The sequence below is a fragment of the Lithobates pipiens genome, unplaced genomic scaffold (genome assembly GCF_037356315.1).
Source record: "Lithobates pipiens isolate NorthernLeopardFrog02 unplaced genomic scaffold, aLitPip1_a1.2 Scaffold_10, whole genome shotgun sequence".
Classification (NCBI taxonomy): Eukaryota; Metazoa; Chordata; class Amphibia; order Anura; family Ranidae; genus Lithobates; species Lithobates pipiens.
In genome coordinates, this window is record NW_027507686.1 from 216,505,110 (window position 1) to 216,529,743 (window position 24,634).

At 45.2% G+C, this 24,634-nt stretch overlaps 1 protein-coding gene across 1 annotated transcript in view; it reads right to left on the reverse strand.

Moving 5' to 3' along the window:
• The window catches only part of LOC143939616 (transmembrane protein 178B), a 118,890-nt gene that overhangs the window by 27,994 nt on the left and 66,262 nt on the right, over positions 1–24,634 (reverse strand). The window contains exon 2 of the mRNA XM_077460981.1: positions 16,924–17,037. Within this exon, the coding sequence (XP_077317107.1) occupies positions 16,924–17,037 (114 nt within the window). The remainder of the gene's footprint in view (positions 1–16,923; positions 17,038–24,634) is intronic.

A 24,634-nucleotide genomic window follows, 5' to 3' on the forward strand; every position in this document is an offset into this window, starting at 1 on the left:
TTTTTACTATAAAGAAAGGGCTAATTTTTGTCTTTTTAACCCCATTATATGTATTTACATGGTTTCCTATGGGACACGTTCATATCTGTGCTTTTTTTCAGCCGCTGCGTATTTGGAAAGGCTCAGGGACTTTTAAACGCAAAACGGTGCTTCTTTGGTTCAATATACTTCAATGGAGAAGCTGTAGAAATGCATGTAATGCATTTTTGAAGCAATTTGTGTTTTTTAATCTGCCCAAAAAAAAAATGCAAAAATGGAAATTGCAGTAAAATCACGTGCGCAGAAATAAAAAAAACGCACAGCAAAAAGCACTGCAGAAACAGATCAAACGAAAACTGCATTGGTGTGTACCGAGCCTTATGCTGGCCACACGGATCAATTTTCAGATGAGAATGAAAGAATTTTGTTTGAAATTTTCACTTGTTTTTAACATTCTGTTTTTAAAATTTAATGTAATTTCTGAATGAAAACCACATACACTATCTGAAAATTCCTTTGACCAAGCACTTTTCTATTCTTTTCTTTTTTAAGGTTATTAACCGATTAATCAAAACAATAATCGGCCAACTAATCAATTATGAAAATAATCGTTAGTTGCAGCCCTACCCCATTTAGACCCCAATCCCAGGCAAAGTCACATGCAGGGTGTTATATAGCTATCCAGTGGTGGGAAGAAGATCTTCTGTTAACCAAATCATGGATATGAAAGTACGACCCTCCCACCTAAGATGGATGGAGATTGTTCCGCCACACAAACCGTGGCCAAGACGGTGCAGCAGTGACAGTGACTGTCCACCCATCAAACTGACAGCTCAGTCCTACAGATAACACTGGGAGAAGATGGCTCTCCTTCTCTAATTAATTGAGCTCTGCTGCCACTGACAGCTGTTCACTGTGCTGTTTACCAGGAGTTCATAGTGCTCAAGATGCAGAGCTCCTCTGATTACATCGGTAGAGCCACGCTCTTCCAGTGTAGGCTGACACCTCGGCCCTGCATAGTGCTGGAGATACCTAGAGCGACATGGAGGAAAAGAGGTTCCTTCAAGGACAGCATCAAAGGCAGATGTCTATTCTGCCTCTTCCTGGCCATGGATCCATCTGCTCCCTGTTCAGACCTGTGAATGATCCTCCAACACCGACTTCCTTTATGAGCTCTGAGATGCAGACAGCTGCAAAGGAAATCAATGCTGGAAGATGTTCTCATTTATTAAACAAAGCTTAAGGATAAGGATAGTTTGTACTGGTGGCATGGTGTTAAATTCAAGCACAATGCAGGGCAAAAAAACAAAAAAGTTGTCCCATGCAGTGGGGTTGCGAGTCAACTGCTCATTTTGGTCTAGGGCAGTGGTTCTCAACCTCAGTCCTCAAGTATCCCCAACAAGCCATGTTTTGGGAACTTCCCTTAGACAAAATAGCTTTTATCAATATCATGTCATTGGTATCGATTTAAAGCAGCTGTGCAAAGTAAAGCAAAACCTGAAAACGTGGACCGGTGGGGGTACTTGAGAACTGAGGTTGAGAACCACTGGTCTAGGAGATTGGAGAACAGAGATATACTTAGCTAATCCTCTGATCCGCCGTGCACAAGAGCAGTCCCCGTGGCTCCTGCCCCCTCCCCCTCACACAGTCTAGCGGTCTTGTTTAGTGGACTGATCCTAACATCATCAAGCCCATAGACCCCACTCTGTATGTAAGGACGTCAAGAACAGTCCACTGCTGGAGCGTAGGGGAGTGCAGTTTGCAGGTAGAGCGGAGGATCAGGCGAGTATAAGCTTTCTCCAATCCCCCAAACCAGTGGTCTCCGAACTGCGGCCCAGGGGCCAGATGCAGCTCTTAACTTGCTTTTATCTGGCCCTTGGGGTTCTGTTATATTCACTGACACCCGAAGGGCACAATTCTTCCTAATGACACCAACAATGGGGCACAGTTCCTCCTAACCCCAACTTTGGGGCCCAGTGACACCAATGATGGGACACAATTCACAATGACATCAAACAATGGGGCCCAATGATACCAATTCCTCCCCTGGGGGACATTTGTTCTCTCAATGACCACAGTCATGAAGGACAGTAAACCAGCCCTTTGTTTATAAAGTTTTGAGACCCTTGCCCTAGACAAAAATGAACAGTTGACCCGTGCAGTGTGGGCACAGCCTAACTGCATGGAAAGAGTTTTTTTTTGCCCGGCTTTAAAGTGGTTGTAAACCCATACAACCAACTTTGACCTACAGGTAAGCCTAGATTAAGGCTTACCTGTAGGTCCAAGAAATATCTCCTAAACCTACACGGTTTAGGAGATATTTGCCGAAAGACAGGCACCGCTGTCTACGGCGCATGTGCCGTATACAGCGGCGCACGGGCGCACTGAGCGCGCCGCGGTCAAAGGCGATATGCCGAAAGTGGCGGCTCCCGTGCACATACGCGGGAGTGACGTCATCGCGGCTTCGCCGAATGACAGCAGCGAGACCCACCGAGAAGATGGATGCGTCGGACTACAGGGGACAGCGGTGACTTCGCTGGCTCCTGTGTCAGGTAAGTGACACATAATGGACTACTATGCAATGCATAATAGTCCATTATGCTTTACCTTTGCAGGGAATGAAAGAGGAAGTAAACGCATCAGGGTTTACTTCCTCTTTAAGTATTTATATAGGGGAGTCTATTATATTTTCACAGAGAGCCATTTTGTTCAGCTCATAAAAGTACTTTTTCCTTTATACTCAATGTTTTGGGTCAATGTCACGCCAAAAGACCCATCTTCAGTGTTCTGGCTGAGGGGAAAAAGGTTCTCATCCAAGATTTTACAATACATGGACCCATCCATTGGCCCCTTGGTCTGCACCTTTAGCAAAGAAACAGCCCCAAAGCATCATGTTCCATCTCCGTGCTTGACTGTAAGGATGGTGTTCTTAGGGTCATAGACAGCATTTTTCTTCCTCCGAACACGGCGAGTCAAGTTAATACCGCAGAGCTCAATTCTGGTCTTATGTGACCACAGAACTTTCTCCCAATTCTTCTCTGAATCATTTAGATGTTCATTGGCATGACTGTACATGTGCCTTCTTGAGGAGTGGGACTCGCCGTGTTTGGAGGAAGAAAAATGCTGACTTTGACCCTAGAAACACCAGACTACAGTCAAGCACCGAGGTGGAAACATGATGCCTTTTCTCTGTTAAAGGTACAGATCGACTTTGCCGCACTGAGTGACCAATAGATGGGGTCATGTATTGTAAGATCTTGGATGAGAACCTTCTTCCCTCAGCCAGAACATGGAAGATGGGTCATGGATGGGTTTTTCAGCATGTCAATGACCCAAAATATACCGCCAAGGCAACAAAGGAGTGGCTCAAGAAGGACAGGGATTGGCCTATCCAGTCTCCAGACCTTAATCCTATTTAAAGTTTATGGGGGTAGCTGAAACTTCTAGTTGCCAAGAGATGGCCAAGAAACCTTAAAGATTTAGAAAAGATCTATAAAGAAGAGTGGACCAAAATCCCTCCTGAGATGTGTGCAAACCTGATCACTAACTACAAGAAACGTCTTACCTCTGTACTTGCCAACAAGAGTTTCTCCATCAAGTACTAAATCAGGTTTTACTTGGGGATCAAATACTTATTTTACTCACGGAACCTCAACCTAATTTAAAGCATTTGTATTATGTGTTTTTTTTCTGGATTTTTAGTTAATATTCTGTCTCTATCATTTAAAATACACCTATGATAAAAATTATAGACCCTTCATTTCTTTGTAAGTGGGCAAACTTCCAAAATCTGCAGGGGATCAAATAATTATTTTCCCCACTGTATGTAAAAAGGTCTGTTAGAATAAAGCACATTCTTTAAGACTGCGTCCACCTTATATAATGGCCATCATTGCGGTACCCTGGAACACATTGTATGGTGCAATTTCTTTAGTGTCCTTCTCCTATAGAAGGATTGCTTGGCTGTGTTTGCCTCCCGGACCAAAAGTTCCCAGCCCACCCCCCGGGCTATTGAACAGATGGATATGTAATTTTTCCTCTACCTTCTAATGGCTTTTTTTGTGGAAGACAACGCAATTAACTTGTTGCTGAACAATTAACAAAAAAAAAATCTATAGGCAATTAGACACTACACTGATTTTAAATCACCCTGTTCAGACTGACAGGTTTGCAGAGAAGGAGGAAAAGTATAACACAATTGCTGTGCTTTGCTACTAAGCAGGAAGCAAAATCTGCATATGGAACAAGCTGCAAATTACAACTAGATATACTGATTAGAAAAACATCAACACACTGATCAGATTTTTATATCCAGGTGATCATGTTCAAATGTACAGTGGATATAAAAAAAGTCTACACACCCCTGTTAGAATGTGAGGTTTCCGTGATGTAGACAAAAATAATTTCAGAACTTTTTCCACCTTTATTCTGGGTTCACGCTCGAGAAAGCAGAGGCTCACAGCAGGAGTCCAGTGCGTCTCCATTCATTGTTCCAGGTCTGATTTCAGCCCAAATTTTGGGCTAAATTCAGAGCTGCAATGGACCAAAAGAGGGCAATTTGCACTTGAGCCGCTGCGGAGATGTGTGAACCGGCTCCATAGAGAGTTGGTCACAATCTCCTGCTATGCGAACAAACCCGCATCCAGTTGGCAATAGCGTGAACCCAGCCTCAATGTGATCTATAAACTATACAACTTAGTTGAACAACAAACTGAAACCTTTTAGGTGGAGGGAAATAAAACTAAAAAACTAAAATATCATGGTTGCATAAGTGTGCACACCCTTAAACTAATACTTTGTTGAAGCACCTTTTGATTTTATTACAGCACTCAGTCTTTTTTGGGTAGGAGTCTATCAGCATGGTACATCTTGACTTGGTCAGATTGCGAGGGCATCTCCTGTGCAAAGCCCTCTTCAGATCACCCCACAGATTTTAAATCAGATTCAGGTCTGGGCACTGGTTGGGCCATTCCAAAACTTTAATCCTCTACTGGTGAAGCCATTTCTTTGATGATTTGTATTTATGCTTTGGGTCGTTGTCATGCTAAAAGATGAAGTTCCTCTTCAAGTTCAGCTTGCTAGCAGAAGCCTGAAGGTTTTGTGCCAATGTCGACGGAAATTGGAACTGTTCATAATTCCCTCCACCTTGACTAAGGCCCCTATTCCAGCTGAAGAAAAACTGCCCCAAAGCATGACACCGCCACCACCATGCTTCACTGTGGGTATGGTGTTCTTTTAGTGATGTGCAGTGTTGTTTTTTTACCAATCATCTCTTGGAATTATGGCCAGAAAAGTTCAAACCTTTGTTTCATCAGACCATGACACCTTGTCCCACAAGCTTTTAGGAGACTTCAGATGAGTTTTTGCAAAATTTAGCCGGGCTTGGATGTTTTTCTTCATAAGAAAAGGCTCCCATCTTGCCACTCTACCCCATATCCCAGACATATGAAGAATACGGGAGATTGTTGTCACATGTACCACACAGCCAGTACTTGCCAGATATTCCTGCAGCTCCTTTAACGTTGCTGTAGGCCTCTTGGCAGCCTCCCTATCCAGTTTGCTTCTGGTCTTTTCATCAAGTTTGGAGGGACGTCCAGTTCTTGGTAATGTCAGTGTTTTGCCATTCTTTCTCCACTTGATGACCATCTTTACTGTGTTCCATGGTATATCTAATGCCTTGGAAATTCTTTTGTACCCTTCTCCTGAATGATACCTTTTAACAATGAGAGCCCTCTGATGCTTTGGAAGCTCTCTGCGGACCATGGCTTTTGCTGTAGGATGCAACTAAGAAAGTGTCAGGAAAGGCCTACTAGAACAGCTGAACTTTATTTGGAGTTAATCGGAGGCACTTGAACCGTTTCCCGTCCGCTGTCATATGACGTCCTGGACTTTGAGCGGTGATATCTGAATAATGCCTGTAGCTACAGACATCATTCAGATATCGTCTTTTAGAGGTGGCAATTATCTACACCACAAGAACAATCACAGCGGCTGTTCAGCCAATTAATCATTATTATGGGTGGCGAGAGGGGACATCCCCCCTCCTGCCACCCTCCGGTGCTTCTACCAAATCATCCCTGCCATCGGCGAGTCGGTGAAGGGATCCGGTAGCCTCGGATGCTAATGATAGAGATTTCCAGTTGACCAGATTGTCCCCGGAGTCTCTATGATCGTTCAGAGGCCGGGCGCGATGTTATGACAACACGCCCGGCCTCTGCATTAGAAAAAATGGTGCCGCCTCGGCTGAGAAACCTCCTGAAGAAGCAGTCATTTGAAACCTGTAGAGGAATAAATAAATCTGTGAGCCATGTCCATAACCAGTAAACCCCCTGGAAGTCTACAAGTACCTGTATACTGAATCAATCTTCCTTGTTTTTCCTTTTTTTTTCATGCTTTTGATTTCTGTAAAATTATGTATGTTTTTATATGTAATAAATAATTATTTTATAAGTCTATTCCCATTTTTGGTACAGAGATAGTCCATGTCCCCTTGTGGCCTCAGCAACTGTCTCCCACTTCCCTTCCCATTTTGCATTGCTTCCCAGCCTAGAGATGAGATGTGGGGTCTTACTGACCCCATATCTCACTGTAAAGAGGACCTGCCATGATTATTCCTATTACAAGGGATATTTACATTCCTTGTAATAGGAATAAAAGTGATCAAAAAAAAATAAAAAATTAAAAAACCGTCAAAATAAATAAAAGTTAATAAAAAATGTTTTTTTTTCAGTGCCTCTGTCCCAGTTGTGCTCGCACGCAGTAGCAAACACATATGTAAGTCACGCCCACATATGTAAACAGTGTCCAAACCACACATGTGAGGTATTGCCGCGAGCATTAGAGCGAGAGCAATAACTGTAGCCCTAGACCTCCTCTGTAACTCAAAACATGTAACCAGTAAAAAAATTTAAAGCGTTACCTATAGGAATTTTTAAGTACCCAAGTTTGGCTCCATTTCACGGGCATGTGCAATTTTGAAGCGTGACATGTTTGGTGTCTATTTACTCAGTGTAACATCTTTAATATCATGCAAAAAAATGGGCTAACTTTACTGTTTCTCCTATGCATTAAGGTGAAAAAAACTGTCACTGATCGGCCCCCTAGCCCTGTATTCCCCCACTGGAGACGTGCTCTTCCCCTCTATCTGTTGTCTGGGCTCTTGATTGGATAGATTGACAGCAGCGGGCGCCAATGGCTGCGCAGCTATCAATCAAATCCAATGATGCGGGCGCCCTTGGCATCCCTGACAGTTCAGTGGTAAGATTTCCGACTGTTCCTGTAACACCTTTATGTGTTCCTGCTCCTGGTTCATGCTTCATCATATAATGAAAGATTCAGCAGGCAGTGTGGGTGTGCAGGAACTCAGAGCAGGGATCTCAACAATAAAGTCTAGCAGATACACTACAATGAGGGAAAAAAGTAATTGATCCCCTGCTGATTTTGTACGTTTGCCAACTGACAAAGAAATGATCAGCCTATAATTTTATTGGTAGGTTTATTTTAACAGTGAGAGAGACAGAACAAAAATATCCTGAAAAAGGGGGCGTGGCTAACCACCGAGCGGTATGGCAGCTTGATTCCTCAGCTCCTGCACCGAACGGAATAAACGGACTGATACAGCACCGATCGAGATACCGAAATGATCTCAGCAGATCCTCACACCCGGGGGAACCCGACCGGAGGCTCTCGGAAACGAAAGGACCTCAAACCACCGAAGAAACTGACCGAATTCTTTGCGCTCCCTCATGGAGAAAAGATCCAAGATGGCGCCCGCGGCGCCTCACAGCACGCAGGCTCACAACGTTCGGCGGCTTCTTACACAGACCTCCCGGACGCAACGGACGATCTCACGGCTCCTCCGCGAGAATCTGCCAGTTCCCTGCCTTCTTCGGGGAAATCTTCTACCTCAAACAGCCCTGCTAAATCGCGGATCCGTTTAGAACCTTCGGATCCGGACCTGGAGGTAAGGCCTTCCCAGGACCAACCACTGCCTTTACCCTCCCCTGCTTCCCCCATAGCTTCTTTCCCCACTTCTAATCAACCAGTCATAGATACTATGCTGAAAGAGATGCTGATCTCCCTGCACAGCTCCCTTCATCATGACATCTCCTCTATGTTCACTGCCTTTCAAACCGAACTGCTTCACACAGGCCGCAAGTTAGACAGAGTTGAAACCCAAATGGGAGCTATGACTGAAACGGTGAATGACCTAGTTGATGCCTACGATCACACGAAAGATGAGCAAAAATGGCTGCGGGCCAAAATGGCAGACCTCGAGGACCGCTCGAGGCGCAACAATGTAAAAATCAGAGGCATACCTGAATCCATACTTCCTACTGACCTGAATTCATATGCCCGGCAGCTCATTTCCACAATTTTGCCTGATCTACCACAGATTGAAACTATAGTCGATCGCATCCACCGCTTACCAAAACCGCCACACTTACCGCCTGAGGTACCTCGCGACACCTTGATGAGAATCCATTTTTATCCTACTAAAGACATGCTACTTGCTCAATCCAGACTCATGGGTCAACTCCCACCCCCCTATGCGAAGCTCCAACTCTTTGCTGATATCTCCCAATATACTCGGCAGCAGAGACGACAACTTCAAACCATAACCAAACCACTCAACAATCACAGGATTCCCTATCAGTGGGGTTTCCCTACAAAGTTGGTGGTTACCAAAAATGGTACCCGCCACAACATCCACACAGTGGAAGAGGGCATCAAACTGCTCCGCACCTGGGGCATACTCCCAGAGATCGCACCTACTGGCTCACAGACATCCGCACTGTTCCCTCAGAACTACAACGACCATCAACGATCCAACATGATCCAATGACTGCAAGATCGGTGCTGCACCACCTCTACTGGTTATTTGCAATCCGCTCGGTGCCTGCTCGTTGCACTTAGTTAACTGACTTTTCCCCCGGTTTGATCGGTAGTCCTAGTCACACTGCTGATCCCTCCCTACCTCCCCTCAGGTTTCACCACCGGTTATCTCTCCATCAGCTCATTCTTTGCCCTTAACCATCTCCTTTTTGTTTTTCTTTTTGTCTTCCACCCCCTCCTACCCGTTCTGTTGTATTAGCAAGACCATCTACCTTGAACCTCTACGAAGGACTACGTCCTCATCCTCTTTACGCAATCCGTGAGATCCAGGACCATTCTTACTAGTAACTGTAAGTACTGCTTTAATTGCATATACCACCACTCTCCCTCCACACTATGCCCAAATTTTTGTCCCTTAATGCTAAAGGCCTCAACCATCCGGCCAAAAGAAAGTCCCTCTGGCGCACGGCTCGAGACTCTCACTGTGATGTGCTTTGTGTTCAAGAAACACATTTCAAAAACTCTGCAGAACCTACTTGCTCCCACAGATCATTTCCCCACATCTTCAAGGCCTCTAGTCCTGAAAAAAGAAAAGGGGTGTTGATTGCCATCAATAACACTTGCTCATTTACCCTTCATGACACCATACAGGATCCAGACGGCAGATACCTCGCAATAGCTTGTGACTTAAACAACACCAGATGCACTATTGTTACTCTGTATGCTCCAAACAAACGACAAATCCGCTTCCTCTCTAAATTAATGAAGAAAATCAACAGATTCAAGCAAGGCCAGTTGATAATCTGTGGAGACTTCAATCTGGTACCCGACTCCTCCATAGACTCCTCTTCCCAATCCAACAGGTTGACCTCCCCTATGGGTTCATTTATTCGCTCCCATGATCTTTTTGACGTCTGGCGATGCCATCACTCCACTGAAAGAGACTACTCTTATTTCTCCCCCCGTCACAACTCCTACACCAGGATTGATTATTTCCTAGTGGACAAATGGACCTTACCTAAAATTTCCTCATCTACAATAGACACCATTACGTGGTCAGATCACGCACCAGTTACCATTTCCCTAGAAGACTCATCTTCACGCTCTCGAACCAGACTTTGGAGAGCTGACGCGGCGATCATCGCTTCTCCAACCCACTCCTCTTACATCAGAGACTGTCTAGTCGAATTCTTCAATAATAATGTTGGTACTGTTACTGATAATACTGTCCTTTGGAATGCCCATAAGGCATTCATTCGGGGTATACTCATACAAATAGGTGCTAGAGAGAGGAGGAAGAGATCACAGCGTCTAAGCCTACTCACTTCAGAAATTAGCAAGCTTGAACACCTAAACCAATCTGCTCCCTCCCCAACAACTAAAGCTAAATTAGATGCCCTGAGATTGGAGCTCAGATCCCACCTCCTACAGGCGTATGAGAAAGCCCACAATTATTTTAAAGCAACCCACTATTCTACGGGAAATAAAGCGGGCAAACTTATGGCAAATAGAATTAAGGGACACCATGCTAAATCCAAAATTACCCATCTATTCCACCCCACTTCCAAGCAAAAACTACTTGACCCCCAATCTATTGCAGATGCATTCAGTCACTATTACAATACCCTCTATAACTTAAAAGACGACGCCTCTGTTGTCCAACACTCGCTGCCAGACATCCAATCCTTTCTTCAGGAAATTAACCTACCAAAATTATCACCAGACCAACTGGCTTCCTTAAATACCCCTTTCACAGCCTTGGAAGTCGAATCCGTGATCAAAGCTCTCTCGTCCAACAAATCACCTGGCCCAGATGGTCTTACTAGCAATTATTATAAACAATTTAGCTCCACTTTATCTCCCTTCCTAACTTTTAAATGTAATGACGCTGCCTCTTCCTCCTCCCTCCCACCATAAATGTTACAAGCCTTAATTGTCACTATAGCGAAGCCAGGCAAGGAACCAACCCAAGCACAAAACTTCAGACCAATATCCCTTTTGAACATAGACACAAAAATTTACGCCAAGTTGATTGCCAACCGATTGTTAGAAGTTATGCCCCTCCTGATCCACCAGGACCAGTCTGGTTTCACCAAGGGCAGGCAGGCATCTGACGCCACAAGGAGAATTATCAATATAATTCACAAAGCCGAGACTAGTCGAACGCCTTCTCTGCTCCTTTCCTTGGACGCGGAGAAGGCGTTCGATAGGGTCCACTGGTTATATCTCCGAGCCACTCTATCTAAATTCGGATTTCAAGGTCCGATCCTCTCAGCCATTATGGCCCTGTACTCCACCCCCTCTGCAGGGGTCTATACCTCTGAAATGCTATCCACACCCTTTTCCATTTCAAATGGCACACGCCAAGGCTGCCCACTATCCCCCTTCATCTTCAATCTAGCTATGGAACCCTTGGCGGAGCATGTCCGTCAAGCTCACTCCATCTCCGGTTTTAAAATTGGAGAAATCGAGCATAAGATAAACTTGTTTGCAGACGACGTAATATTGATGATCACGAACCCCCAATCCTTCCTGGCTTCGATTCAACTCCTTTTACACAGATTTAGTAATGTATCTTATTATAAGGTCAATGAACACAAATCCTACATCCTGGACCTGGGCATAGATGCTATCACTAGCAATATCCTACGCAACATGTATCCTTATCCTTGGGCTGATAACGGTATCCCGTACTTAGGGATTACACTAACCAAATCCACTAGATCTCTCTTCTTGTCTAACTATACAGAAGCAAAACAAATGAATCCAACAAACTTACTAAATATGAATTCTCCTGGGCTGGCCGCCTGGCAGCATTTAAAATGATGGTCCTGCCAAGACTCCTCTACATCTTTAGGGTACTCCCCATCCCACTCTCAGCCTCATACCTTACATCCCTGCAATCTATCTTGAACCATTTTGTATGGCAAGGAAAGAACTCTAGATGCAACCTAGCTAAACTTATTAAACACAGATCTAAAGGTGGGATGGGATTCACAGATATAAAAGATTACTACTTGGCCACAATTTTATCTCAGATGAAAGATTGGCTGCTACCCTCCCCCACTACGCTTTGGGGATCCATTGAGAATGCAGACACACCAGGCCCGAACCTCCGAGATTGGCTATTTAGCACAACCTCCACTACTACCTTCTCACGACACTATTCCCCTCCTATTCAAGCTTCCATCAAAGCTTGGAAGATACTACATCTCACCACATGGTCCCAACTCCCGACCAAACAAATTCACATCCCTCTCAACACTCTAAAACACCTCACGCCAGACTTAATAATTCCAATAGAGGTTACATCTAAAATGTCCTCTACCCTGGAGCTTCGCTCCGTACTACATAACAAATCCTTCCATCAAATTAGCTTAGCTCTCGGTGCCCCCACCAAGGATTTCCTGACATATCATAGGCTACGAACATGCCTTTTAACACATCCCTCACTAGAAGGAGCTATTCCTGTGAATATATGGAAATATTTTTTTTCTCCTAATTCCTCTACCAAGGGAGTCGCCCTCATCTACTCCACACTGCAGGAAAAATGCACCTTTCACAAATTCAAACCCCTCCTTGACTGGGAATCTGACTTACAACTCCAATTCTCAGACCAACAATGGATTGCTGCAATAAATTCTGTATACAAGGCCACTTCATGCACCGCACTCTGGGAACTCTCCCAAAAAACACTTATGAGATGGTACCTGACCCCCCATAGAATTGCCAAATTCCACCAACCCACCTCCCCAAATTGTTGGAGAAACTGCGGTGACTCAGGCACCCTACTACACATTCTTTGGTCCTGTCCCCTAATTCGCACGCTCTGGGAAGACATTCAAGCCTTGCTCAGAGAACTTTTACACTTTTCTATTGTTTTATCTCCCCAACTAGCCATTCTTAACCTAACGATTGAAGACCTGACCCCAGCCCATCGACATGTGCTCACTCACGTCCTCTTAGCCACAAAACTCCTTCTGACTAGGAACTGGAAAACGAATAACACCCCACTCAGAGCCGAAGTTATCAATCTAGTCCAAACTCACTTTATATATGAAACCACTCTCGCCAAGTCTACGACCAAACACTCCTCTGTTACACACCTTTGGTTCCCATGGTCCTCCTGGTACAATGCAAACTGTAAATGTTGATGATTCAACTGTCTATTTCCTGATGATCTTTCTACTCTTTCCCCCCCCCCCCCCTCCTCCCCTATCTCCTTTTTTTTTTTTTTTTTTTACCCCCCCCCTCCCCGAGTTACCCCCTTGTCTTTCTTTATCCACCGTTGTCCACCAACGACACTCCTTCGAACTGTTGCTTCCTTTGAAGCTGTTCTTTACGATTTGCATTATTAGTTGTTATTTGAACTACACTTTCATTCCCTGTACGTACTGTTTTGGTTAACTGTGACTCATGTCATTCTTTTACGTACTTGCTATCTATAAATCTATTTCTCTGTCATTGTATAACTTGTACACTGTGAAAATTCAATAAAAATTATTTTGAAAAAAAAAAAAATATCCTGAAAAAAAGCATTTCAAATAAGTTATAAATTGATTTTCATTTTAATGAGTGAAATAAGTATTTGATCCCTTATCAATCAGCAAGATTTCTGTCTCCCAGGTGTCTTCTATACAGGTAACAAACTGAGATTAGGAGCACAGGGCTTGTTACCTGTATAAAAAGACACCGGTCCATAGAAGCAGTCAGATTCCAATCTCTCCACCATGCTCAAGACCAAAGAGCTGTCCAAGGATGTCGGAGACAAGATTGTAGACCTACACAAGACCGGAATGGACTACAAGACCATCGCCAAGCAGCTTGTTGAGAGGGTGACAACAGTTGGTGTGATTATACGCAAATGGAAGAAACACAAAATAACTGTCAATCTCCCTTCAACTGGGGCTCCTTGTAAGATCTCACCTCGCGGAGTTTCAATGATCATGAGAACGGTGAGGAATCCGCCCAGAACTACACAGGAGAATCTTGTCAATGATCTCAAGACAGCTGGGACCATAGTCACCAAGAAAACAATTGGTAACACACTACACCGTCAAGGACTGAAGTCCTGCAGCGCCCGCAAGGTCCCCCTGCTCAAGAAAGCACATGTACAGGCCCGTCTGAAATTTACTAATGAACATCTGAATAATTTGCGATCAAATGAAACCAAAATCAAGCTCTTTGGCATCAACTCAACTTGCCGTGTTTGGAGGAGGAGAAATGCTGCCTATGACTTCAAGAACACCATCTCCTCCAAACATGGAGGAGGAAACATTATGCTTTGGGGGTGTTTTCATGCTAACGGCACAGGACAACTTTACCGCATCAAAGGGACGATGAACGGGGCCATGTACTGTCAAGTCTTGGGCGAGAACCTCCTTCCCTCAGCCAGGGCATTGAAATTGGGTCGTAAACGGGTATTCCAGCATGACAATGACCCAAAACACACAGCCAAGGCAACAAAGGAGTGGCTCAAGAAGAAACACATTAAGGTTCTGGAGTGGCCCAGCCAGTCTCCAGACCTTAATAATGAATAAAATCTGTGGAGGGAGCTGAAGGTTCGAATTACCAAACGTCAGCCCCCCGAAACCTTAAGTGCAGGTTCACACAGGGGCGACTCAGATCCGACTTCAAGTCGCCCCAAGTCACCTCAGGTCGCACAACATGTAGAAATCAATGTAAATGAATGAGAGCCGTCTTAATGCACACTACTGAAGTCGCTCCGACTTCAGAAAAGGTTCCTGTACTACTTCAATCCGACTTGTAGGCGACTGGTACCCATTGATTTCAATGGAGGTCGCCTCCAAGTCGGATCTCTGTCTATACAGAGGCGACTCTCAAAAGGAGTTCCCCCCTGAGAGCTCATTCTCTGATTGGCCACGGCAAGTCGCCTGGCCTGGGGCGACTTAAAGTAGTGTTGTAAGTCGGGTCCAAGTCACGCCAAGTCACGTCAAGTCACATCACGTCAAGTCACTTCAAGTCACGTCGTGTTGCCCCTGTGTGAACCGAGCCTAATGACTTGCAGAGGATCTGCAAAGAGGAGTGGGACAAAATCCCTACTAAGATGTGTGGAAACCTGGTGGCCAACTACAAGAAATGTCTGACCTCCAATTGCCAGCAAGGGTTTTGCCACCAAGTACTAAGTCATGGTTTGCAAAGGGGTCAAATACTCATTTCACTCATTAAAATGCAAATCAGTTTATAAAACTTTTTTGAAATGTGTTTTTCTGGATATTTTTGTTGTTGTTCTGTCTCTCTGGTAAAATAAACCCGTCATTAAAATTCTAGACTGATCATTTCTTTGTCAGTGGGGAAAAACGTACAAAATCAGCAGGAGATCAAATACTTTTTTCCCCTCAATGTATATTACCAAAAGTATTGGGGCACCTGCCTTTACAAGCACAATAACTTTAATGGCATCCCAGTCTTGGTCCGTAGGGTTCAATATTGAGTTGGTCCACCATTTGCAGCTATAATAGCTTAAACTCTTCAGGAAAGGCTGTCCACAAGGTTTAGGAGTGTGTCTATGGGAATGTTTGACCATTCTTCCAAAAGCAAATTTGTGAGGTCAGGCACTGAAGTGGACGAAAAGGCCAGGCTCCCAGTCTCTGCTCTAATTCATCCCATAGGTGTTCTATCAGGATGAGGTTAGGACTCTGTGCAGGCCAGTAAAGTTCCTCCATCCCAAACTCGCTCATCCACGTCTTCATGGACCTTGCTTTGAGCACTGGTGCACAGTCATGTTGGAACATGAAGGGGCCATCCCCAAACTCTTCCCATACAGTTGGGAGCATGAAATTGTCCAAAATGTCTTGGTCTGCTGACACCTTAAGAGTTCCCTTCACTGGAACTAAGGGGCCAAGCCCAACCCTGAAAAACAACCCCACACCATAATCCCTCCACCAAATAATTTGGACCAGTCCACAAAGCAGGCTGCCAGGAGTTTTGCGCCTGGGGGGTGGGGGGAATCAGGTGGAGACCCTACCCCTTCGGAGGGTGGACAAATCACACCATTGAAGTGATTGTAAAGTCTTTTTTTTCTGTGCTGTGGATTTACACAGAGCAGCCTGGATCCTCCTCGTCTTGGGTCCCTCCCTCCTGTCGAATGCCCCCACAGCAAGTAGTTTGCTGTGGAGGCACCCAAGCCGAGCTGCAGCTCTGTTTGTCCATTCAGACACGGAGCTGCCATTCGGCCCCACACCCTCTCCCCCTCGATTGGCTGACATTAATTGGCAGCCGCTGGAGCCAATGGCGCCACTGCTGTGTCTCAGGCAATCAGGAGGGAAACCCCCCGGATGGCCAGAGGGACTCTTAGACATCGCTGGATAGAGATGGGGCTCAGGTAAGTATTAGAGGGTGCTGGGGTGGCTGCTACACACAGAATGCATAGAATGCATTAAGATTTTCATTTTCACCACCACCACCACGGATTAAAAAATGAAAAAATAAAAAAAATCAGTGGGAGGAATTGTGCCCCATCAATGGCATTAGTGGAAGAAGTGGTGCACCATCAAAGGCATCAGTGGGGAGGATTAATGCCTCATTAATTGTGTCAATGGGAGCAATTTTACCCCATCAATGGCATTAATAGGAGGACTTGTGCCCCATGAGTTTTAAGAGGGATTATGATCATTTGTCAGTAGAAAGAATAGTTCCTTAATGCAGAAGTAGTAAGTAGTAGGCATTGTGATACAAGGACCAGATAAAGAGCTACATTTGGCTCGTGGGCTACAATGTGGCTAGAGCCTCTATTTATTTTTTATTGCAATTTGTGCCTCTGTTGGGCAATAGATTTTGCCTCCTCCTACTTGTGCCAGCCAAGTGTTATCACTGAGGGAAACAGGCATGTGGCTAGTTTGGTGTGCTGGTTTACAAGCCCTGCACTGACCTCAGCTTTCTTTCTGCTTATCTGCCATTGTGATAGATGTTGCTAACCCATAGGAAAGGATGTTTAATATCTTTCAAAAAGAAGTAAGCAGGAATCAGAAATAAAGTTTAGCAAAAACCTTAGGCAATATATACTAGACAAAGCCTTACACCCTAAATCCCGACAGCAAAAAGACCATAAATCACCCAGTTCATGAAGCGGGGTAAGGGGATACTTACGGAGTGCGTGCCATTCATCCTGACGGATGGTCTTGGTGACATTGAGTGGAAGGTTTGTTGGCAGTGAAGATGAGGTGTAGTGATATCGGACTGGAGTACATCGATTAACAAGTCCTGAAAAAGAAGGAAAATAAATATTAAAAAAAAATGTAAAGTACAAAAAATATTAAAAATACTAGAACAAACGCAAATTGCTGTTGGCTGAAACAACCAGTGAGATCTAATGACGCTTGAAAGTTTACATACTCCCACATTCTAGTTTTTGAGAAGGGTTAAAAATCCTTGTGTGGTTATGTTTTGCTGCTTTGCCCCACTGAAAGATGTCCCTTCACTTCCTGTCATGGAGGTACAACAGGATATGAGAGGAAGTCTCCACATGGGGAATTTCTAGTGCGGTGTACAGAGTGCGGTGATCAGGAGTGCGTGGTGTACAGAGTGCGGTGATCAGGAGTGCGTGGTGTACAGAGTGCGGTGATCAGGAGTGCGTGGTGTACAGAGTGCGGTGATCAGGAGTGAGTGGTGTACAGAGTGCGGTGATCAGGAGTGAGTGGTGTACAGAGTGCGGTGATCAGGAGTGCGTGGTGTACAGAGTGCGATGATCAGGAGTGCCCGGTGTACAGATTGCGATGATCAGGAGTGCGTGGTGTACAGATTGCGATGATCAGGAGTGCGTGGTGTACAGAGTGCGGTGATCAGGAGTGCGTGGTGTACAGAGTGCGATGATCAGGAGTGCGTGGTGTACAGAGTGCGGTGATCAGGCGTGCGTGGTGTACAGAGTGCGGTGATCAGGAGTGCGTGGTGTACAGAGTGCGATGATAAGGAGTGCGTGGTGTACAGAGTGCGGTGATCAGGAGTGCGTGGTGTACAGAGTGCGGTGATCAGGAGTGTGTGGTGTACAGAGTGCGATGATCAGGAGTGCCCGGTGTACAGATTGCGATGATCAGGAGTGCCTGGTGTACAGAGTGCGGTGATCAGGAGTGCGTGGTGTACAGAGTGCGGTGATCAGGAGTGCGTGGTGTACAGAGTACGGTGATCAGGAGTGAGTGGTGTACAGAGTACGGTGATCAGGAGTGAGTGGTGTACAGAGTACGGTGATCAGGAGTGCGTGCTGTACAGAGTGCGGTGATCAGGAGTGCGTGCTGTACAGAGTGCGGTGATCAGGAGTGCGTGGTGTACACAGTGCGATGATCAGGAGTGCGTGGTGTACAGAGTGCGATGATTAGGAGTGCGTGGTGTACAGAGTGCGGTGATCAGGCGTGCGTGGTGTACAGAGTGCGGTGATCAGGAGTGCGTGGTGTACAGAGTGCGATGATAAGGAGTGCGTGGTGTACAGAGTGCGGTGATCAGGAGTGCGTGGTGTACAGAGTGCGGTGATCAGGAGTGTGTGGTGTACAGAGTGCGATGATCAGGAGTGCCCGGTGTACAGAGTGCGATGATCAGGAGTGCGTGGTGTACAGAGTGCGGTGATCAGGAGTGCGTGGTGTACAGAGTGCGGTGATCAGGAGTGAGTGGTGTACAGAGTACGGTGATCAGGAGTGAGTGGTGTACAGAGTACGGTGATCAGGAGTGAGTGGTGTACAGAGTACGGTGATCAGGAGTGAGTGGTGTACAGAGTACGATGATCAGGAGTGCGTGGTGTACAGAGTGCGGTGATCAGGAGTGCGTGGTGTACAGAGTACGGTGATCAGGAGTGCGTGGTGTACAGAGTGCGGTGATCAGGAGTGCGTGGTGTACAGAGTGTGATGATCAGGAGTGCGTGGTGTACAGAGTACGGTGATCAGGAGTGCGTGGTGTACAGAGTGCGGTGATCAGGAGTGCGTGGTGTACAGAGTGCGATGATCAGGAGTGCGTGGTGTACAGAGTGCGGTGATCAGGAGTGCGTTGTGTACAGAGTGCGGTGATCAGGAGTGTATGGTGTACAGAGTGCGGTGATCAGGAGTGAGTGGTGTACAGAGTGCGATGATCAGGAGTGCGTGGTGTACAGAGTGCGATGATCAGGAGTGCGTGGTGTACAGATTGCGATGATCAGGAGTGTGTGGTGTACAGAGTGCGATGATCAGGAGTGCGTGGTGTACAGAGTGCGATGATCAGGAGTGCGTGGTGTACAGATTGCGATGATCAGGAGTGTGTGGTGTACAGAGTGCGATGATCAGGAGTGCGTGGTGTACAGAGTGCGGTGATCAGGAGTGCGTTGTGTACAGAGTGCGGTGATCAGGAGTGCATGGTGTACAGAGTGCGGTGATCAGGAGTGAGTGGTGTACAGAGTGCGGTGATCAGGAGTGCGTGGTGTACAGAGTGCGATGATCAGGAGTGCGTGGTGTACAGAGTGCGGTGATCAGGAGTGAGTGGTGTACAGAGTGCGGTGATCAGGAGTGCGTGGTGTACAGAGTGCGATGATCAGGAGTGCGTAGTGTACAGATTGCGATGATCAGGAGTGCGTGGTGTACAGAGTGCGATGATCAGGAGTGCGTGGTGTACAGAGTGCGATGATCGGGAGTGCAGAGGTGCACTCCTGGGCAGAAAAGGTAGCGCTCAGGGACTGTATATCTCACTTTAAACCAAAAATTACCCCCCAAATTGCCTGTTGCCTCCAAATTCCCATCCTTGACATGACTGGCATCCCTCTTTTAGAACAAGCCCTCCAGCCCTCTCCCAGTATAAAACACCTTCCATAACCAGCACATTACCCAACCCCACCCCAACCCCCCTAGCTGTACAAATGCAAATATGCATCTTTCTGTTTCCCTCCCCTCCCAACACAGACCTCAAACAGTGTGGCTCCATGCAGGGTGAGCGATGTTCCTCCCAGGCTCCTCCGTGTGGTGATCTGTCATAAGTCAAGAGGGAGCTGAGGGGGAGCCTAGGGAAAGCTGCCTCGGCTCTGTTACGCTGGGGTGACAGATAGAAAACTGGCGGGGCTTCTGCAGGTGCCCTGTGCTAGCGATATCATTGGTGCCCCTCTCTTATACAGTACACCAGCGACATCCGGAGAAGCTCCGTTAAAGCTGCCCAGAGAGCTGCGGAAAGCATGAAAGAACTAGAAAATAGGACTGTGGACCTAAATTTAGAGAAAGAAGTCCCATAGGTGGAACCGTTAGTGGCGGGGGAGGGGTGAAAAAAAAAAAAGACCAAAGAAAGGAGGAGAATAGATGAGCTGGACTGCATCGGGGGGGGGGGGGGGGGTTTGTTGGGGAAGAGAGAGAGTGTAAAAGTGTAGCTGGTGCAGAGACATCAGGTCAAATGGCGGAGACTGAACATGTCAGGGAGTGAAGGTTGCAGTGGCGCTCTCCCAGTGAGGTGCCCGGGGCACATGTCCCCCTGCCCCCCCCCCCTAATTTCAGCCCTGTGTGAGTCACATGTCTCCCTCCCTGAATCTGTGTAAAGAAAGTTTTTTTTTGGGACTTTGAATGAGGAGTACACGTGGCTCGGAGTCAAGATGAGTCAATATAAAAAAAAAAAACATATTTTTATTAGTGAAAATGGAAAATGGCAAATGACATGATACATGCAGCAATGTATAAAATTGTTAATCACATATTACAGACCATATATGGAAACAAACATTAGTAGCAACCAGCCAACCAATATGTGGTGTGGAACAAATCCTGGATTTAATAAAAACACTTAAAAAAAAAAACATAGTGGGTGGTGAACTCAAGATAATGGAATGAGTAAAGGCATCTGCAGGAGAATAAGTGCATCCAAATTAGCCCGACGTGTTTCATGGATAATACCACACTTTGAGGCAAGTGTACACAAATCTATAAAAAACCAAACATGAGTAGACCAGTATGATCCAATGTTATACCCCTCAAAGTGGAGGATATGGACAAAAAGAAAAGGTCAGAGTTACTCCTCCCTATAAGTACTTACATCGTAATAAGTCTGAAACAAGGGAGACAAGGAGTCGGAGGCTACCCAAATTGTCTATACCAGGAGCTGTGGAAGGGACCCACAGAAGAAGGACCTGATGCACAAGCATGGTTCCCAAGAAGAAGAAAGACTATGGTGATGAGAATGGGCTTCATATCTAAAAATATATTGGGTATACTGTAAATACTCTGTATTGTGGGAAGTTACTAGAGCCCAACACCAAAGTAAGTGTGCACAAAAAAGTGCTGCCATGAGGACTGGCTAGCACAGAGTGGGGATCTCAAGTATGCTTGGCACACCCCGTAGGCTCCTCCCAAAGTCACACAGGTGCACCAAAAGAGGAAGAGAGATGTCCATGCCCAAGCAGCAGCCACTGCCCATGGAGGCTGGAGATGACCTCCTCCATATGGTGACCCAGATAAAAAATTCAAACACGCCCCTGTGGGGGCCGATTCAGGGGGAGGAGGAAGGTGATCACACCCCAAACCGCAGCTCCCAGACATAATACAAATAAAAGGAACTGCACACCATTTGGAATCCACTTTTCTACATCTCCAACAGGTAATTACATAGTCACTCCTTTTCTGCTCAAAGAGGCTTACTCCCATCTTCCTTTAATTTTTCGTAATTTATATCTGTTTCATGGTTTTCTTTTTTTTTCTCTGATCTGCTCTTTCCTCCTCACATGCCATTTTCCTTTCCACTCACTTTTACCCTGGTGTTGGGCTATAGTAACTTCCCACAATAGAGAGCATTTACAGTATACCCAATATATTTTTAGATATTAAGCCCATTCATATTACAATCTGGACCTTTATCTTCTTCTTGGAGACCATGTTTGTGCGCCTGGTCTTTCTTCTGTGGGTCCCTTCCACAGCTCCCAGCAGACAATTTGGGTAGCCTCTGACTCCTCGTCTCCCATGTTCCAGTACTTATAGGGGTGAGTAACTCACTTTTTTGTACATATCCTCCCCGAGGGGTATAAAACTGGATCATACTGGTCTACTCATGTTTTGTTTTATAGATTTGTGTGCACCCGCCCCTGAATAGTGGTATTATCCATGAAATGCGTTGGACTAATTTGGATGCACTTATTCTCCTGCAGATGCCTTTACTCATTCCATTATCTTGAGTTCACCACCTACTATGTATTTGTAAGTGTTTTTATTACATCCAGGATTTGTTCCACACCACATATTGGTTGGCTGGTTGCTGCTAATGTTTGTTTCCATATATGGTCTGCAATATGTGATTGACAATTGTATTCATTGATGCATGTATCATGTCATTTTGCAATGTTCCTTGTTTCACCAATAAAAACATGTTTTTGATATTGAATCACGTTTTAGCCATTTGTACTCCTCACATTCAAAGTCCCAAAATCCCCTTTTCTTTACTTTGTGTAATAAGGTGTTTGTAACTTTGCTTTACCCTTGTTGCCAGGCAGTTTGTTCACCTAGGCTGGTTTAAGTGCTGCGTTAATTAGTATGTTAATTATATCATTGTCAGCTAGTAGTTGCTAAAGGAGGGGGGGAGTAGCCATGAGTCAGCGCTACCTCGTGATATAACCCATTGTATGAGATTTTGGGTAAATATTTGGGTTATTATACATGTGGGGGACTGACATACTTTTCAATTGTATAAAAATAAAAACATTCAATAAAATGTTCCAGGTTCATACAAGCTATTGTCGGCTAGTCTTGTATGATCGGCTATAAGATTTGATCTATATATTCAGACTGGAGGAAGCGGTGTACTGACGGAAGCACTGAAGCGGGGTATGCATTGGATCCATCACAGGCCAGTTTACTGTCCTTCAGTCTTTAGGAGGGGGGCTGGACTGTGGCCAGCGCGAAAAGAAAAATTTTCTGGCATCAGTGGGAATAAACAGTCCCTCATCTTTGGTATTCGGGGGAGGAATAGTGCCCCATTGTTGCTGTCAGTGGGAGAAAAGGTGCCCCATTGTTCCTGTCAGTGGCAGGAATTATGCCCCATTTTTGGTGTCAATGGGCAGAATAGTGTCGCACATCAGTGGGATGAATAGGACCAGATAAAAAAGTAAGCAAAGGGCCGGATAAAGGCAAGCAAAGGGCCGCAGTTTGAAGACTTCTGTTATAGAGGAATTATCAGGACCTCCTTCCACCTGATGGTCACCCCTCTAGTGATATAAAGACCTATATAGATGAATCACTATCTCCTACCTCACTGATGATCCCTCTAGTGATATAAAGATCTATATTAGGGGAATGTGCGTGGTGTACAGAGTACACTGATCAGGAGTACATGGTGTACAGCGTGCAGTGATCAGGAGTGCGTGCACAGCACCACCCTGGTCCAAAACCTGATGGAGGTTCTAATGCTGGATTCACATATATGCAGTTTTAGTGCTTTTTGTATTTTGCAGATTTTTAAATACAGTCCATTCAACATGGTTTCATATGGAACACGTTCTGTGCAAATCTGCAAAATGCAAAAGCACTAAAAATGCATAGGTGTGAATCCAGCCTAACTCTTCCCCACTCTATCCAAAATGAAAAAAAAAAAAAAAGTTTTGGCGTCAGACAACACATGATTGGTTGATGAGGCTGTAAACCCCCTGGTGCCCAACATGCCACCCAAGACCTGCAGACCACCCATTCACACTTAGACCTCATGCACACAGGACATCAAAAACAGCACTTTTAAAGGCATTTGAGTTTTTTTTCCTGCCTCTAAACGCCCTTCTAAATTAGCCTATGGGGTTGATTTACTAAAGGCAAATAGAAGGTGCAGTTTACAAAGTGCAGTTGCACTCTCCATGTGCACTTGCTCCAGAGCTTGGTAAATGAAGTAAAGCTTCACTTTCCAAAGAATACCCAATCACGTGCAAGGAAAAAACAGCATTTTTGCTTGCACATGATTGGATGATGGAAGTTAGCAGAGCTTCTGCTCATTTACTAAACTCTGGAGCAACTTCACTTGCAGAGTGCAGAATCTATTTCCCTTTAGTAAATAAAGGGATGTGTCCACGCACACATAAGCATTTACAGGTATGAAAGCAGAAGAAATAAAATAACTTGCAGATTCAGGAGAAGAGTGTTTGGGTGAAAAAATGCCAAAATGTGCATTAACAGGGGTTGCTAGGCACTTTACATGAATGCATTGTAATGGCCAGAATAAATGTATATTCTAGCCAACAGAATGCATTGACACCGAATGCACATAAATGAGCATAAACACGCATAAAATTACATGCAAAACCTGGCTTTTAGTAATGAAATTGTTTTATTTCTTTTATACTCTTATATTTTTTGTGCCTTCCATCCCTTTTCTCTTTTTCTTCTGATCTTTTATAATGGATTTCTCTAAAAAGATCAAATGTGGCACATGTAATTTAAAACGGGGCTGTAGGGAGCACAACTGTGGAAGCATTGATTTGTAAATGATCTGTAATAGCCGTGATCTCTATCAGTCTCCTATAATGTGTCTCTAGGCCTATTACTGTCTCCTGAAGCATGTCCCAAGTCTCTGACCAACTTTTTTAGCATATTCATCGTCTTCATCGACCAGCTTATGTATCGTCCCAACAGTCTCCAACATGTGCATAGTCTCTGGCCAGCTTTTGAGGGATGTCCATAGTCTCCAGCCAACTCATGTAGCATGTCCATGGTCTCTGACCATCTTTTTTAGCATGTCCATACTCTCTGACTATGTCTTGTAGCATCCTTATAGTCTCTAACCTTCTTAAGTAGCATGCCCATAGCCTTTGGCTATCTCTTGTAGCATGCCTATAGTCTCTGACCCTCTCTTGTAGCATGCTGATAGTTTCCATGGGCATGCTATAAGGACCATGCCCTTT